Source organism: Podarcis gaigeae (genome assembly GCF_964106915.1).
Source record: "Podarcis gaigeae genome assembly, chromosome: 6".
In the NCBI taxonomy this organism is placed as follows: Eukaryota; Metazoa; Chordata; class Lepidosauria; order Squamata; family Lacertidae; genus Podarcis; species Podarcis gaigeae.
The window spans coordinates 92,755,280-92,773,005 of NC_139682.1; the positions used below are offsets into that span (position 1 = coordinate 92,755,280).

A 17,726-nucleotide genomic window follows, 5' to 3' on the forward strand; every position below is an offset into this window, starting at 1 on the left:
GTTATTTTATGGGTTTTGAGCATGTCTCAGCTTACCAAGAGTTTGAGCAGCCAAAAACGGGATTTGTAGTAGAAGGTTTTGGTAGGGTTTATGAGAAACAACAACATAAATCCATACAATATAAGTGGGTTTGCCTGCATAGGAACATAGGGGTGACCATATATACATGCCAGCAGACTCAGGCACCACAACGTTCCAAGAAATCCAGCAACCTAGGCAGAGGAAATAAAAACACAAACAATTCATTTGTAAAACAGCAATACATTCTCAAATCTGAACTATTTGTTCAGTACTATATTTTCATAAAGGTGAAGATTCCAGATAGTTATAACCCCTAGAAAAAAAACATGGGGTCTTGGTTTTTTTAAATTTACGTAACTCACTGTATCAAACTTAAGTTACCTGACTACACAAAGTGTATTATGTATAACTTTTAAAGCACATGAAATTATATTGTTTTATACATATGTAAGATTTAGATATATAAATGCCTTATTTTTACTCAAATAATAATTACCAGTAGAAATATTGCTAGAAATGGAGCTGCAAGGTGCAGCTATGCATAGCCCCATTATTGCCACTTGGGAAAATAGAAAACAAACAAGTAGAACCCATAACAGAATGTTTCACTGGAAGATTCTGGCTAGCTCATTCAATTCTCCCTCTCCAATGTTTTGAATTTTCTCCAACATTTGGCATGCCATACCCACTGAGTATGCTCAGTCCTCACTGGACTGTTATTATAGGGGTTTTTGACCTTAGATACAAGTCTGCTGGTATCTCCTTCAAGTGTGTGAGTGGTGCCATCTTAGCTACACAAATAATGGCATTTGGAGAATCAAGTTCTCTATTAGAGTATAACCGGCGATGTGCCCTGGTGTGCATGTTAACTGAGTCTGTAGCTGAGAGGACTGAAAAAACAAAAGTTGGCATCAAAGGCACGAGACCCTAATCTTACTTTATGTGCATTTTCAGTTTCATGTTTTAATATTTAAAGGAGCTATCAGTCTGCATGCAAATCAGCAAAGCACGAAGCTTCTGTATGCAACTGAGTGCTTGATTTGACCAGGAAGGTGTGAGTGGGAAATTTCAGAAGCTTGACCTTTGTTGCAACCCGATAAGTATTATATGTTTTTGACTGGGAATTCAAACCAATATGGCTGATTGTCAGAGACTACAATGTAGGGCTGGCACTCAGCACAGACCTCCATCCAAAAATGGGGTATAAAAGCGAACTATACTACAGGGGTTGTTATATTCACATTGGGCTACAACAGCAATTGATAATGCTACAGGGTTGTTAACAAAAGAAGAAGCATGCTAGATCAGGCCAAGGCTAATAATTCAGCAACCTATTCTCGCAGCAGCCAACCTTGTCACAATGAAATTCACCACACACTACCTTGAAAAAGCATGCTTGGGATTTAAAAGCATTATCTCCTGATGCAGAAAAGAGACAATGGATTTCCTGCAGCCTCCTGCTGGATACTGTATTTTCTATTTGGATGGTAAAAGCTTTACAATTAGGGCAGTATCTAAAGAACTACAAGTTGTCTGCATTCATAATCAAGTTCAAGAATAATCTACCTACCGTATTTTTCGCTCCATAGGGCGCACCTGACCATAGGGCGCACCTAGTTTTCAGAGGGGGAAATCAAGGAAAAAAATATGATCTCCCCCCCCCCCCAAGCTCTGGGAGCAGCGGACAGGCTGCACGCAGCCTGTGCGCTTCTCCCAGCCCTTCTCCCTGCTTTTGCGGGAGGTGGGGGAATTTCCTCACCTCCCGCAGAAGCTGCACGCTCTTTAAAGGGGCTGCACGGCTTCTACTGGCTTTTCTAGGAGGTGGGGGAAGGGACTGATGCGGCCAGTCAGTCCCTTCTCCCTCCTGGGGAAAAGTGCTGCGCGGCTTCTACTGACTTTTCTAGGAGGTGGGGGAATTTCCCCATCTCCCACAAAAGGCTGTAGAAACCGCACACTCTTTAAAGGGGCTGCACGGCTTCTACTGGCTTTTCTAGGAGGTGGGGGAAGGGACTGATGCGGCCAGTCAGTCCCTTCTCCCTCCTGGGGAAAAACTCGCAAGAGCCGCACGGAGCTTGGGGGCTTTTCCCACCTGCCTCCCCCCTGCATTCGCTTCATAAGACGCACAAACATTTCCCCTTACTTTTTAGGAGGAAAAAGGTGCGTCCTATAGAGCGAAAAATACAGTAACTATATTCCTGACAAAGTGTCCTGTGAAAATTGACACTAGAAAGGTAATCTGTTTTGAAGATGATAGATCAGGACGATCAAACAACAGCAACATCTACTGCTAATTAGGGGGCTCCGACACCCTATTGTACTACTTACCTCAAAGAGATGTTGATGGGACAAATTACTGCGAGGGTTGAGCTCAAAGATGAGGACATGATTCACTCCAGCTTGCCTCCAGCCGTATGTGTTAATCCCAAGGAGAAAGAGGAATTCTATCAGGAGAAAGCCACCGCGATAGATTCTTATGAGTGGCCACACGTTCAATGCTTTCAGAAAAATTACACCTGTCAAGGAGAAGATTCAAATCAAACATGTGCCGAATGGACCACTCACGGGTGACAGTCAATTTCCTGCTCCCTCGCGATAAAAAAAACATACTCCTCATCTGGACTTAAAATATCAGTAAATGGCTGTGCATGACAGCACACAACCTAACCACTGATCAGAATCCAATGCCCAAATACTATGCCTAAAATTAGGACATCTGAAATTTTGGGCCCAGAAAACCCACATTCTGGGATAAATTACCTTTAATGGGCATACCTGCAGAAACTTAAGCAAGTTCAAATTAACAGCTTTTGTCACACCAGACTTACAAAAGGAGGAAGCTGCATAGAAGTTTGTACAAGGCTAAAAAGGGAGGCCACGGACAGATTTAGTTTAGAAAATAAAGAGGGATCTACTCAAGTCAGTAGTTCTTGTTTTAAATATAGTCATACCTTGGGTTGAAGTAGCTTCGGGATAAGTATTTTCAGGTTGCGCGCTGCGGCGACCTGGAAGTAACGGAGTGCATTACTTCCAGGTTTCGCCGCTCACGCATGCGCAGAAGCGGCAAATTGCGACCCGCGGATGCGGGTTGCATTCACTTCTGGATGTGAACGGGGCTCAAAATGTTCTTGATAAGGTCTGAGACTGACTCACTAGGAATGAGGCATTTACAGACAGTGCTCATCCCCAAATGCAGAAGCTATACTAACACAGCAAGGTTGAGTGCATTTCTGGGGCTCATGACCCTTTCATCACAATGTATGTGGAAGGCAGGGCACAAAGTGCAAGTGGAGCAGAGCTATGCAGAGGGCTAAAACCAGTCAAACAAGCAATTTGCTAACTGGAGGAAAACACTTTTAAAAGGAGCTGCATGTCCTGGCCTATGTAGGAAGCTTCATTATCCTGATTGGGTTTGCTTTTCCCTGCTTTATTTGCTCCTATGTACTGTGAACACTTGCATATGTAAATGGGCCCCCACAGATAATCTCTTTTCCTGCACCTTCAGCCACTAATCTTTGCTTCCCCTCCTCCTTTCCCCTTCTCTTTATTGCTTTTTGATCTTCCATAAAACCCTCTTTATTTTCTTCCATTTCCCTTTAAAAAAAGGAAGGAAAATGCATGAGTGAGAGGGCTTCTAATAAATTGAATTAATTTAGTGTGATTTAGATTTCTCATGGCCGGCATCAGTTGTTCCTTGAAGCACTTTAATGTTATCTCTTCAGTTGTAAAATTTAAAACAGCAGTGAGAAAAATTGCTCATCTGATTTTGAGATCTACCATGCCAAGCAGTATAAAGGATGAGTTCTTGAGAAACAAATGAACATTATTCCAGACATCAAAAGGATGAAGAGGTAAGAACTGATCAGAATGCTAAATACGAGCATAGTAAGCGTGGTAGCAATTATCAAATATTAAGTACAAAAAGAATTCAGCACACTTTAGACTCTTATAAAGAGATTCTCTGGCACACAGTTACAAACTGCCACAATCTTTTCTAGAAAGTTGAAAAACCCTATTTTACTCCTAAATTGATTCTGCACCCTCACCTCAGAAGGGCAAATGAGGAGCTAAATCAAACAGAAGCTACATAAGATGATACTCTAGAGCCTTTTCAACAAATTAAAAATAAATTGACAGACCTAGATGACATCTGCCCAATAATTCTGAAAGAAAGCCCCATATGTAGACTTTCAAACAATGTTATGTGGTTAGGCGAAAGTATTCTACACGTGATCAAAGGCACTATTTAAAAGTTAGTTAGCAATTCCAGAGTTGAGCCCTGGCATAGAAAAGTTGTTGAGCTTATTTCGGGTAAGCTCAAGTGAAAACCCTGCAGTCCCCAGATCCACCTTTAACTAGTAGACTGAAAGGGTTTTGGGGATGAGGGGAATATGGCAGTATATCACCCGAAGCGACTGGTGCTTGCAATCAATGCCTGCTTTCTCACATAAATTTTATGTGTAACTTTGAAATCATTTCTAGTATTAATGTTTGATTGTGAGGATTTTGCCACCACAAGCCTCATTTGGGATACAAGCCTGTCCCCTTTCTGAACGCTTAAAGTGTTCTTTCAAGTTTCAACTACAGTGGTGCCTCGCAAGACGAAATTAATCCATTCCGTGAGGCTTTTCGTATAGCGGTTTTTTCGTCTTGCGAAGCAAGCCCATTGACAGCTTAGCGGATTAGTGCCATTAACGGTTTAGCGGCTTTTAGCGGCTTATCAGCTTAGCGGATCAGCTGATAAGTGGCTTAGCTGCTTAGAAAAAGGGGGAAAGGGGGGGACGACCCGCAGGAACTCGCAAGACATTTTCGTCTTGCAAAGCAAGCCCATAGGGAAATTCGTTTTGCGAAGCACCTCCAAAACGGAAAACCCTTTCATCTAGCGGGTTTTCCGTCTTGCGAGGCGTTCGTCTTGCAGGGCACCACTGTATGCAAATTAACACAAATAGACAGATGGTTCTAAATACATCCAGAACTAACAAGAGCTACATGATATGAAAAGATCAATGAGCACATGTTTCACAAGGCCACTGACAAATATGCAAAGTGAAAATAGAAATTTTTGATTACAAAATACAGAGGAACAAGTATGATATGGGGTATTGAATATATTGGATTAAATATATTGCTTTAGGCTCTATGCACATTAAAGTCCCTAAAAACAAGGAGGTAAAGGTAAAGGTACCCCTGCCCGTACGGGCCAGTCTTGACAGACTCTGGGGTTGTGCGCCCATCTCACTCAAGAGGCCGGGGGCCAGCGCTGTTCGGAGACACTTCCGGGTCACGTGGCCAGCGTGACATCGCTGCTCTGGCGAGCCAGAGCCACACACAGAAACGCCGTTTACCTTCCCTCTGGTAAGCGGTCCCTATTTATCTACTTGCACCCGGAGGTGCTTTCGAAATGCTAGGTTGGCAGGCGCTGGGACCGAGCAGCGGGAGCGCACCCCGCCGCAGGGATTCGAACCGCCGACCTTTCGATCAGCAAGTCCTAGGTGCTGAGGCTTTAACCCACAGCGCCACCTGCGTCCCAAAAAACAAGGAGGTACTATACAAAAAAACCTACAAGATGCATACTAGCATATTCAGTGAATCGTTTAGCTAGACATTTCAAGTCATGTTAAAATGGCCCTGATGAAAATGTGATACTAGGCCCAATTTGCACAAAATCTGTGGAATAATGAGAATATTTTAACTTCAAGAATTTGGTGAAAAGTACTCGAAGACAAGCAATTGCCTGTGAATTTTGGAGAACAAACTAATTATACACAAGACCCCACCCCCCACCCCCAAGACTTCTGTCTTTTGTCAATGTCTCTCCCCAATGTCCAACACAGCAAGATCTACAGAAATCTGACATGGTTCCTAATAGTTCCTAGCAGTCCCAATAATCCTAGTAATCACAAGCACAGAAAGCTTTGCCAGACGTTGAAGCTACATCAAATAATAAATAACATTCACTTATGGTGAAATTAATCACCACATGATTAGGTCATTCAAAGTCACCCATGGATCCAGGCTGCAAACGTAGGGTGACTAACCTGAAATGATGACTGTAACATTCAACACGATGAATATTCCACAGAATAACCCGACCCTAAAGGTCGTCCATGCTGGTGCAGGCTGCAGATACAAGAGAAAGTTGGTTTAAACAAAATCATATTCTTGTCAGGTAAATTAAACTGTGCTGTTGGGTTGTTGATCCTCACAAAATCAATAGTATCTCACAATTTATAACTGTAAACTCCTCTTGGTTTGGTTGGTTTTTAAGACAGATTCCATACTGTCAACTGAGTGAGAGATGAGGGGTCAAGAAACACATACTCATTTGTTCAATCACTACTTATCGTTCTCTGACATAAAACAGCATACGGACACATCCACACAAGTGTACGAAGCTCTGATTGGTGAAGAAGAAGAAGAAGAGGAGTTTGGATTTGATATCCCGCCTTTCACTCCCTTTAAGGAGTCTCAAAGCGGCTAACATTCTCCTTTCCCTTCCTCCCCCACAACAAACACTCTGTGAGGTGAGTGGGGCTGAGAGACTTCAGAGAAGTGTGACTGGCCCAAGGTCACCCAGCAGCTGCATGTGGAGGAGCGGAGACGCGAACCCGGTTCACCAGATTACGAGACTACCGCTCTTAACCACTACACCACACTGGCTGCTGAGCAGGCAGCATGTTTTATCTTTATAATGCAATGTCAGGCAACCGACTCCAGGTATTGTAGAAGATGAAACAAGGTGGCTCCCCAGAACTAAGGACCTACCCTGCTGGGAGGCAGGCATGCCAAATCAAGGGGGCTGAGGTGTATTTCGCCCCCTCAATATTTGTTTGAAGGGCTCCTCCCCAATACTGAGGGGGACCAGTATAATGTTGTGGAAGGCTGAACCGGCCTGTGCCGTGTTGGGAGACGCCGTGGGGACTGGCGCGCCTGGCATGAGGCCACACAGCCCTGCGCAGTGTATCCCGGCGCTGCAGGGACCAGTGCAGACTAACAGAAGGCTACATTGGCCTGTGCAGTGTTAGAAGACGGGTGTGATGGGAGCCGCCGGCCCCTCAATCTTGGGGTGCCACTGCTGGGAGAGGGTGACTGGTCACTGCAGCACTGCCGGGGCAGTTCTGGAGAGCCCACTGCAGAACAGCTGGGGGGAAATGTTGGTGGAGCTCTGGCAAGATATTAACCCCTAGGGACCCAGCCTTTGCCCAAGTATGCCAGGTACTGACACCAGCCCAAATGAGCCTCTTGTCTGTGTCTCAGAATGAGTGACGTGTCTAATTAGGAGACGGCTTCATCAAGGCCTCTGGTACGCTTCATGCTGGTGGGAGTTCTCGAGCTCTTTGCTTTAACTTGTGAGCTTGAATGAAAATAAGCAGCAAGAATGCGAAGCAAAATCCGCCCTTGAAACTGGAGAGCACACGAAGGTCAGACAAAAAGCTTCCAGGTTTTAAAACCACATGCAACTTTCTCTTGATTTGGGGACACTTTACTCTCCCATTATACACTAATAGCTGCATTGTCTTCTCCCAGTCCTCTGAAGCCAAAATCAGAAATACAGAAGTGGAAATGGAAGACTTTGCCCATGCCAGTTCTTATAACTGCATATGCTCAATTTGCCCTGTCACACCAAAAGGCTAAAATGCAGTTGTTAATAATAATAATAATAATAATAATAATAATAATAATAATAATAATAATAATAATAATATATTACTTATACCCTGCCCATCTGGCTGGGCCTTCCCCAGCCACTCTTAAACCCAGCTAATTTTTCATCACCTGTGCAGCTCCCAGTGGTGGAACACGTAACCGCTTCATAGCTTTCTGTCGGTCTCCATCTTCCAATTCGTTAGTCACCACTGTCTAAAGAACCAAATAAACAAATAATCAATCATGTCTCAATTAATAATAATAATAATAATAATAATAATAATTTTTTATTTATACCCCACCCTCCCCAGCCAAGGCCGGGCTCAGAGCGGCTTACAAGCAATAATAAAAACAAGATGAATGGTTACAACTTAAAAACAAGAATAAAATATAACATTAAAATAATGGAACATTAAAATATTAAAATGTAGCCTCATCGCAGGAGGAGAAGGAAAAGAAAGGGGGGGGGGGAATTCAAGACCTGTCCATTAAAAGATGTTTGGCAGAAGGAAAACACATTCAATAACTTAGTTGCTATCAACGATCACAAAAGCAGGACATATTTAAAGGTACCAGTTCTTTGGTTTATTCAGATATACCACATTGTTACCATAAGCTGGTTAGCAGCATTTCGAGAAGATAGAAACGCTAGCGATACCCAAGTGAATTTTGTCTAAGGATAGGTGAAACAAACAGGCCAATGTACTCTACCTCTGTTTCAGAGATGAGCTGGTTGATTTTTTTGCAAGTATAAAAGGGTGCCACTTCAACGTGTGCGACTCTCCAATCTGCACCTCGGGGGGTCTCCAGGATCTTGTCATGTTTCTTGAGGATTTTACGGAATCCTGTGAAGTTTAGGTTCTAAAGATACAGAAAAATCCACCACCACATTATTTTCTTTCAATCTTTACAACATTAACTTTGATTTGAGATCAGAGAACAGGAAAAGTGAATCAATCTTCTTCGGGGGGGGGGGGGGAGCATTTAAATGCCATAGTTTGTACAGACTGAAGCTTGGCAGAAAATAACAAATGCAGTTAAATTTAATATTCTGTCCTGTTGTAGGAAGCAAGTCTTTTCATTTATTGACATCAAAAGGAGTCTACACTCAGTAACAGAATGAAATTAAAGACCATCTTAATATTTCCAGATAATAAGCTAGGCAGAAATTGTGAAGGAGTGCCTAATTCAGATTAAATGGCACATCTCTGCTACTGAAGCCATTAGTGTTTATTTTGCTAATTCTTAAGAAATCAGCTTTAAAAGAAATATCCATTAATGCCCATTGGGGTTGTCTTCGTAAGCAAAACACTGCATCATGCACATCATGTTTTTAAATTAAGAGTAATCTTTGGCTATAACCTATATTTGGTTGCCTAACAAAATGATTGGTAAATTAGAATAATCAAGTTTGCCTGAAGGCCAAACCCTGTTCTCCAGAAACCCTTTAATCCAGAAGGGGTGGCCTTGGTTACCATAGGCTGTTCAACATATTAAATGGAAAACAAACCAGGGTTTGCAAACAAGCATTTACTCCCAGCTCACTGAAGAGTGTACCTGTATCATATATCAAAGGACCACAGTGCAGAGGTAGAGCATCTGCTCTGCATGCAGAACCTTTCAGGTGAAATCCCTGGAACCTCCAACTAGATAAACTAATGTGTCTAGATAAACTGCATGTCTTCTGGAATGCTTGTGTCTCACAGTTTTGTTTTTGGGTGTACATCTTAATATCTTCGACATACACCCCAAAATAAGTAAAGAGTCTCAAATGGCTCTTAATGGGAAAGCCACTCCAAATTCCAGGCATCCAGATATGCTGTACTGCAGAGCATGCACATTTCTAAAAACTAGAAGATATCTATGGCTTTTGCCCTCTTTGCTATCTGCTGCCAAATATATCAAGACTGTTTACTGAAGATTTCTTTACTTGGATTGTGGCTGAAAACTATAAACACCAGAGACTAAAAATAAGAATACATAGTGACATCTAATCTGCATAGCTATTCAATGCTTAATTAAATCTGAACCAGTTGTTTTTGTTCAATTTAGAAAGGAAAAAAAAGCATTGTTTACAAATTCAAAACAAAAAAAAATTCCTTCCAGTAGCACCTTAAAGACCAACTAAGTTAGTTCTTGGTATGAGCTTTCGTGTGCATGCACACTTCTTCAGATACACTGCATGCACACGAAAGCTCATACCAAGAACTAACTTAGTTGGTCTTTAAGGTGCTACTGGAAGGAATTTTGTTTTGTTTTGACTATGGCAGACCAACACGGCTACCTATCTGTAATTTACAAATTCAATCTTCCAAGTCAAAGGACATTTAGAACAGCTGGCATTGAGAAAAAGCAAATGCAAGACTAAATACTAAGGATATGTATGTCTTGTTTAGTTCATGCTCAGGGGAGTTAGCGGACCAGTAGTACCTCTAGTGGAGCACACGTTTTGTTACTTCTGGGGTAGTATGTCCACCTTTGGTCTCCACCCTACACTCAGCTGGGGCTCCTAGAAGCTGTCAGCATACGACAGCAGTCACATCCTTGGAAACTGCTTCAACTGGCCAACTAAACCAGGTGAAGTTTTTCGATGGGTCTCAAACTCTCAGTGAGTTATGGACTTGCCTTGCATGCAAAGACAGACTCCGGTGGATTGAGCGAGCGAGACCAATAATGGGTCGAACTACGGATTGTCTTTTTCTTCTGCAATGGGATGCCAGAAGACGAGTGTGCTCCTCTCAGGAGGGAGGGGGTCACTTATTGCCAGTCTCTCTGGACTGAGAAAGATTTACAGCCAGAGAGTGACCACTGGAGAGACGCCTCGGTGTCTTGGGAAGGTGGCGGCCTTCCTGGGCGTTTTTCCAACACAACAGTCAAGAAGGCAGTTTCTGAACATGCTGTGGAGGGAGGTGAGTGGCAGGTGGGGCTTGTCCACATGGAAAGGTAGCCCATCTAGGAGAAGGAAAACTCTGATCCGAAACATCTGCTGCCTTGCAGGGTATCTTTGGAAGAAGGAAAGGCTAAGGAGTAAAACCTATACCAATCTGGAGTGGAGTCCCTAAAATGGTTGCATGGATTCTTGCATGCCTCCTTCCAGCAACTCCTGCAGCCAAGCTGGTGCTAGTGAAGCCCAGAGTGGGGTCTTGTGGTCTGGGCAGTCCAGCATCTCCATACACACTGCCCAGGCTTGTGCCCTGAGGAAGTCACTTTGGTGCTGCTAACACAGCCGTTTGACTTCACCCTGAGGTGCACACCATTATCTCTCAAGACAGACAGATGCCAACAAGTTTGTGTTCTTGTAGTATCTGAGCCTGAGCTGAACTGCTAAAAGGCACCACTACATAGCTTTTATGCCATGGCATATTTCTCTCCCCACCCTCTTTCTGTGTGCATATGTACTGTATATATATTCTGTTGTATAAAAGTTTCTTTTTAACCATGCATCCATAGATTGGTAATAATTATGCCGAAAAAATGATTCCATTTAATGCAGCCACACAAATTCAAGACCAAATTTGAAAGCAAACAAAGAACAGCAGAATACCGTGCCTATGGGAGAGGTTATAAGATTTCAGCTCATCTGAAATGTTTTCCAATTTAATTATGCCTGGAGTGATTTAATATTGGAGCTTTGTAGTATGGAAAGGAAGGAAGGGGACAGGGATATGGGAACAGGAAGCCAAAGCATTAGTGATCTATATTACTGCCAATGAGAAACCTTAATTACTTTCTCTTGAAGGAACCCAGCATTTCCCTCCCTTGGGGCAGTTGTGACTTGTTTCATAAAACTAAAATGGAAAATGGAAGCAAACTCATGGTTTTGGCCATAGATTTCTCTGTGACAAGTAATTTTGCTTGATGTGGGAGTAATTATAGCTTTTTTACATGTCACAAGAATCTGAAGCTATTGTAAAGCCTATAGTGAAGCTATTGTTAAATCATCATTTGTATTTGAATTCTTGCAAGTGTCTTTTTACTCCAATTGCACTCCAACTGAAATAAAGAGTTCAACACAGAGAATATCAATCTTAAACATTTCAGAAAGAGGAGAAATGAGAGCAGAAATGGTTCTGGGAGCAGTCACAGGGCTGTTTATATAGCACCAAACCATGGTTTGGCATGCTGTCTAAGTGACTCAATTCTAAAAAGCCATTTGGTAGCCCAGGTGTTGCCCTCCAGATGTTGTAGGACTACAACTCCCATTATCCCTGACCACTGACAAAACTGGCTGGGGAGTGGGAGTTCAACCATATCAAGAGGGCACCACACTGACTATCCCTGTGTTTCAGTGTCAGTAACAAATTCTGCTGTCTACTGTCCACATTTAGATTATAACCCACAAGGCAGGACCCCATTTTCATCTTATTTTGTAAAATCAAAGTGACAATAATAGCACTATATGTTTATTTTAGCTAGTTTGACATAGTCTTTCCAATGCCCTCCGTTCCTAACAGACATCCATAAGCCGACACTGGCCAACTGCTAGTGCCCCCAACCCTCTGGCAAAAAGAGTGCCCAGTGGCACATATCCCCTGGGTCCCTTAAATTCCCCAGAGAAAATGCAACACATGATGACATAAGGTCGTTTTAAGGGAACTGTACAGAGAAAATATGGCTGCCCCCATTGTTTTCCAGGGACATTTTGAGGTTCTGCTTTTAAAGTGTATGGCACAAAACAAAGACAGACCCAGCTACCTCACCTAATAGTAAGTAGTCCCCGCCCCTCCACACACAACATTCATCCCCCTCCCAATCCCTGAAAGGTTATTGATTTAATGCTTGGTGTACAATTCTCAGCCACTTACATGAAGCTATGCTGATGGAGGAAGTAAATTAGATAAGGGTTGTCAATTCTCAATAGCTCCCTCCCACTTATCCTTTATTTTAAGAAACAAAGTACACCGATATCTTGTTCTGGTCTTAGGAAGGAGCCGATGGAACAGGTCACTATCACAGCACCAAGGACAGCTCCTAGTGATAAACTTGCTCCAACAAGAGTGGAATGTGAACTAAGGCCTTGTGAGCTCTGCCTCCAGTACATCTCCCCTCCTTTTTGAGAACTAGAGTCTGGCCTGAAGACAGGCAATTTTCTTGCACTCTATGACATCTCACCTAGTGCACTCCCTGCACCATTGGACTAAAAAAGGTAGCATGGGAGATGCTTGAAAGGCACCCATAAGGGTCCTGGCTTTGGTTCTATAGGCCCTGATGCTGTGGTAGCTGGGCCAGTAAGCTCCTGCCTGCCAGCCTTGGGTTCAGTGGTCCCCTGATCACCAGCATCCAGTTCAGAGTCAGGAAATCTGTCTGGCTTCTTAGCAGTTGACAATGTAGCCTCAAACTCTGCCTGATTAACAGGGCCATGACAATCAGTTGAAGTCTGGGACGTGGTTGAGTGCTTGCTTTTCTCTCTATGCAATGGCTTCTACCCCAGTAATATATTGGAGTGAATGCCATTATTTCTTCCACATTCCTGAAGGGCTTTCATTTATTCTTAAGGGGAAAGTAAATCACTGTGCTTGAAGACAATGCTGTAGTGGATATAAAATTTGCTTATCCCAACTTTGGATGCTATAGCCCAGCCTTTCTCAACCTGTGGGTTCCCAGATGTTGAACTACAACTCCCATCACCCCTAGCTAGCAAGGCCAGAGCTCAGGGATGATGGGAGTTGTAGTCCAACAACATCTGGGGACTCATAGGTTGAGAACTGTTGCTATCTGCCTATAATGCCTATCTGCCATCTTGTGAAAGCAATCCCAGGCTTGCAAGGAACAGAGCAGCTCATTTTTCATGCTCCCCACCAATACCAATGCAAATGTGCCACCCACTGTTCCTTCTCAGACTGCATTGAATTTGTAAGAGGAGAAGACAGGACCAACAAGACAAGCCCAGCACTGAAGTGCAACTCCTTATACTGGATGGGTTATTACTGCTTGAGTAACAACATGCCTTGGAGATATTGCAGGTTCAGTTCCATACCGCTGCAGTAAAGTGAATTTCGAGCTACGCAATTTTTGTTGTTGTTTCCAATTGCTACAAAAGTTATGTTTGCACTATACCGTAGTCTATTAAGCCAGCCCCCCACCCCTGGCTGCAGGGACGGGAGGGGGAAAACTCAGCTCCAGCCCTAGCCAGCTCCACTTCCATGGCCAGACGAGGGGTGGCGGTGGTGGGGACCCCTTCCCCTAGAAGCAGCCTGGCTGCCTGTAGCTGCACCCATATCCTCAACAGGAGCAGTATCTCTAAAGCACAGTAAAATAAGGTATTTCCTCAAATAAGTGCCCCCCTCAATAACGAGCTGACTACACACCTAACAGGAGAAGGGGGAACTTGGCTGAGGTATGTGGCACAGAAAATAACCTAGGTTATCTCAATCACCCTGTTTTCAAAAAGCACAAATGAGCACCCAGTTTCTGATTTCCCATGCAAAATCATAAGGCCAATGCCATAGTTCCATTTCTCTAGACTGAGATTCAAACCTTTGTGTACCATTTCCCTTTTAAGTGTTCTCTCTCTGAACTATTGGACCGCTCACAGGCACCTTGTTATGCTAAGTTATATTCTTCCTTGTCCAACTGGCTTCCTTCCCTCTTCCTTGCACAATGTTTGCTCCAGTCACAAAGACAATACAAAATGTGCTGTACTGCAACAATGCCTGTGTTGACGCTTTGGTGCCACAGAAGAACTAACTGTTCTACTGGGGCGGGGTGGGGTTGTCATCTCTCTTTCTTCATGCAAGTCTCCTACCCACCAGGCTATGAAGTAGGCTGACTGCTGTGGTTAGAATGAAAATTCTTCCTTTCCTGCCTGACCAAGGCTTTTGTTAATGTCCATGGCCAAAAAATGTTCTGCCCAGATGGCTGCTGGCAGCATTGTGTGTGGCAGGGATTCAAATCCATACCCGAGAGGAGCCCTTGAGATTGTGCCTACAGGTGTCAAAGTCACAGTCCACCTGCTTATTGGGCTACAGAATGCCTGTGATTGAGAAATGCAGTGGGCTTCTTCTAACAACATACAAGAGGGAGATTGACGGCACAACTCTGTGATACAGGACATGCTTTGAATGCAGATGGAAAATCCCACATCTCCAATTAAAAAGTACAGGCAGAAAGTCATCTGCCTGAGACCTTGGAAAGTTTCTCCAACCTAACTAACTGAGCTAGCTGTATCAGCAGTTTGACACAGTGGTCTGGTTCACATGCCACAATAAACCAAAGCTAAAAACTCTAAAGCTCCTGTTGCACTGTCCCTAGCTCCTGCTGTTGTCACACCAAGGACAAAACAAGCTAGATTTTGGCTTGCTGTGCCATCTGAAAGGGTTCAGACAACATAAGCAGTCAAACTCTGGCTTGTTTTATCTGTGGCGCAGCATAAATGCGGAAAGAGCACTATGAGAACTCTTGGTGTCACCCATTGCAAAGATCTGGCTTAATCACTAAAAACTATTTGGTTGGAAAGACTAGAAAATAAGATCACAATGCTTTAAGGAGCACAGGTGATACCTGATAGTTCTGCAGTAGGATGAGGCTGAGGTAGAACTCACTAAAGGCCAGTTTCAGGTCTCTGATGTTCCTGTGCTGAACACGCTCCTCATGGGACAGGTGGAAGACTGGCATTTTACGTTGCCGCAGAGTGGTGAGACCACTGTTTTCTCTCTGTGCATCCAAAGTAGACTGCAGTTCATTCTGTAGTGTAGCAAACCTGCGCTGAGCTTCGGCAAGCTTCTCTTTAGAAGGGAAGAAGAAAGCAACAGAGTGTGATCATACAATATTACAAATGAGTACTCAGTCAAGTTTGTCAGGATATTTTCTTAGGAACTCTGTATGAACATATGCACATTATGTTGTATTGTTCTAACTGTCTTGACAGGAAACAAGAGTTTAACATCAGCACCTGCAGCTAAAACCTGGAGCTTTCACCAATGAAAAATGGGGAGGGGGTAAAGCACCCATGCTTTTTATGTTTTGTTTATTACTGCTTTGATGGTGTGTTGTTGTTGTTTAAAAAAAGACAAAAAATCTGGAGGCTTCTTCCCATGCCAATCAGTGTAGATGGTGTGCCATCCCACAGTCAATTTGAGTTATCTATAAAATTTCAAACTCAAATCAAGAGTTATGGAAATGCTTCCAATATTCCCTGAGAATGGAGAACATTCTTTGCAGGTCTCCAGGACAACTACAAAACACTGGTTTTGAACATGAAACCAGTTCGCTCAACATGAGGGGAAATTCATGTCCTGCACTCCCTATTTTGGCTCATACTATTACAAAATGTGAATGTATACTGGAAAAGTTTCAGCCTCTCTATGTTTTCTCTGAACTCCACTTAAACTTCTGTCTGATCATTTGTGTTGGAAGCAGGCTGCTTTTAGATTTTACAAATCACTGATGCTGCTCTATGAAGGAATTATAGTTACATTTTATTATTTATCATTCTAAAGTACACTGGGGGTGGAGAAGAAACTGGAGGGACCAGAGGTCTCCCTCTGCCCAGCCCAAAATATTTCTGCCAGCCTCTGCCCATAATCATGGAGCTCTTTCTGTCTGCCAAAATGAGGGCAGAAGTACTGCCAGTGGGATTGGCACCAACAGTAGTCTGGAGACTCACAAAACAGGGCATATTCCAAGGGTGAGGGCAGGCTGAACTGGTCTGGGATCCATTGGATCCCAAGCCAGCCCCACTGCCATCACTTGATGCCATCTGGCTGAAATTCTACAGCCCATACCCCCAAACCTTTTCACCAGAGCCAGCAAAGCAGTGTGGTTGTCGGAGGGTTAGTAGTTGCATTGCCCAAGTACACTCTGTTGCTGTCCAGCTGGGCTATGCTTGGTCCATACCCAGCTTTAAGGGTGACACAAAATATTGGTCCAAATGGCAACTGTATATCTCTAGGGGGTTTCTTGTATTTCACTACTTCTTCTTTTTCTTCTTTTTCTTCTTCTTATTCATTATTATTATTATTATTATTATTATTATTATTATTATTATTAACATTTGTATACCACCTACCCATAGCTCTCAGGGGAGTTCACAACATAAAATTACAATATAAAATACACAATACTTCAGACTTTTGATTCTTCATCATAAAAGGTGGGGAAACCAGAACGAACATGATCACTGAACTAGTAGGACTTCATTGGGAGCTACAGTTTCTACTTATGATCTAGTCCCTGGACTAAGTCAAGAGTCCCAGGCTGCTTTGGCAGGAGGGCAGGGTACACATTTAATAAATGATAATCAAAATAAATGCTTGTCCTCAGTGCCTATGCTGCTCAGAAAAGAAATCTGGAATCATATCTGTTGTTTATTAGTACTGTACATGTTATGACACTTGCTGGCTGTACTATTAAAAGGGAAGCCTCTTTGGCTAAAACACAGGAGAAGCAATAACTTCTGGGACACCTTCCAGATTCTGTCACTGTCAGTCACATTCCCAGACTGCCCGAAACTCCCTGACCTGACAAATGAACTTCTTTTACTGTGAATCTGTATGGCTGTAAGGCTGACTATACAAACAAATTCTCTCCATATAAACAGAAGGCCAGCAGCCAAGGTGTGGTTAAGGTGTTTGCAATGAAGAGAACTAAATATGATAATTCAATAACCTGTCTGTGAAGGACTTTAACCTGCAGAAGTGATGGTCAACTACATCACCCACTCTTCCGCAAGCTTTGCTAACTTATTCAAGACTTGTGGGGGGCGGAGGGGGGTGATTGTGGTTCCTCAGTAGTGAGGAGAAAGTATTTTGCATATGTTCAGATGTACTCATGTCTTAATTATTGCTTTGGATTTTCTATGTAAAACCAGGCTGAGCACCAGCTGTATGACATAGGGTCTCATCCGATCTTAGTTTAACACTACGGGGCTCACACACTCCCCACCCCCCAGTGTAGCCCATGAGGATGTTGGAAGCTTTTGCTTTAAAAAAACACCTCCTTGTTATATCCAAACTTCGGGGAAGGTTGCTTATCTTAAACTAGATTGGATCTATGCACCCTTCTTATTTACTAACCAGGTTTTCCCAAGATCAGATAGATGTTCTTGACTGTTTCCAGTGGGG

The 17,726-nt window shown here is 43.1% G+C and overlaps 1 protein-coding gene across 1 annotated transcript in view; it reads right to left on the bottom strand.

The window, feature by feature from the left end:
- XPR1 (xenotropic and polytropic retrovirus receptor 1) overlaps positions 1 to 17,726 on the bottom strand; it is a 103,685-nt gene that overhangs the window by 30,294 nt on the left and 55,665 nt on the right. The window contains exons 4-9 of the mRNA XM_083743859.1: positions 15,166 to 15,389; positions 8,377 to 8,526; positions 7,795 to 7,878; positions 6,057 to 6,138; positions 2,347 to 2,534; positions 36 to 212 (exon numbers count right to left, since the gene is read on the bottom strand). Of these exons, the coding sequence (XP_083599985.1) occupies positions 36 to 212; positions 2,347 to 2,534; positions 6,057 to 6,138; positions 7,795 to 7,878; positions 8,377 to 8,526; positions 15,166 to 15,389 (905 nt within the window). The remainder of the gene's footprint in view (positions 1 to 35; positions 213 to 2,346; positions 2,535 to 6,056; positions 6,139 to 7,794; positions 7,879 to 8,376; positions 8,527 to 15,165; positions 15,390 to 17,726) is intronic.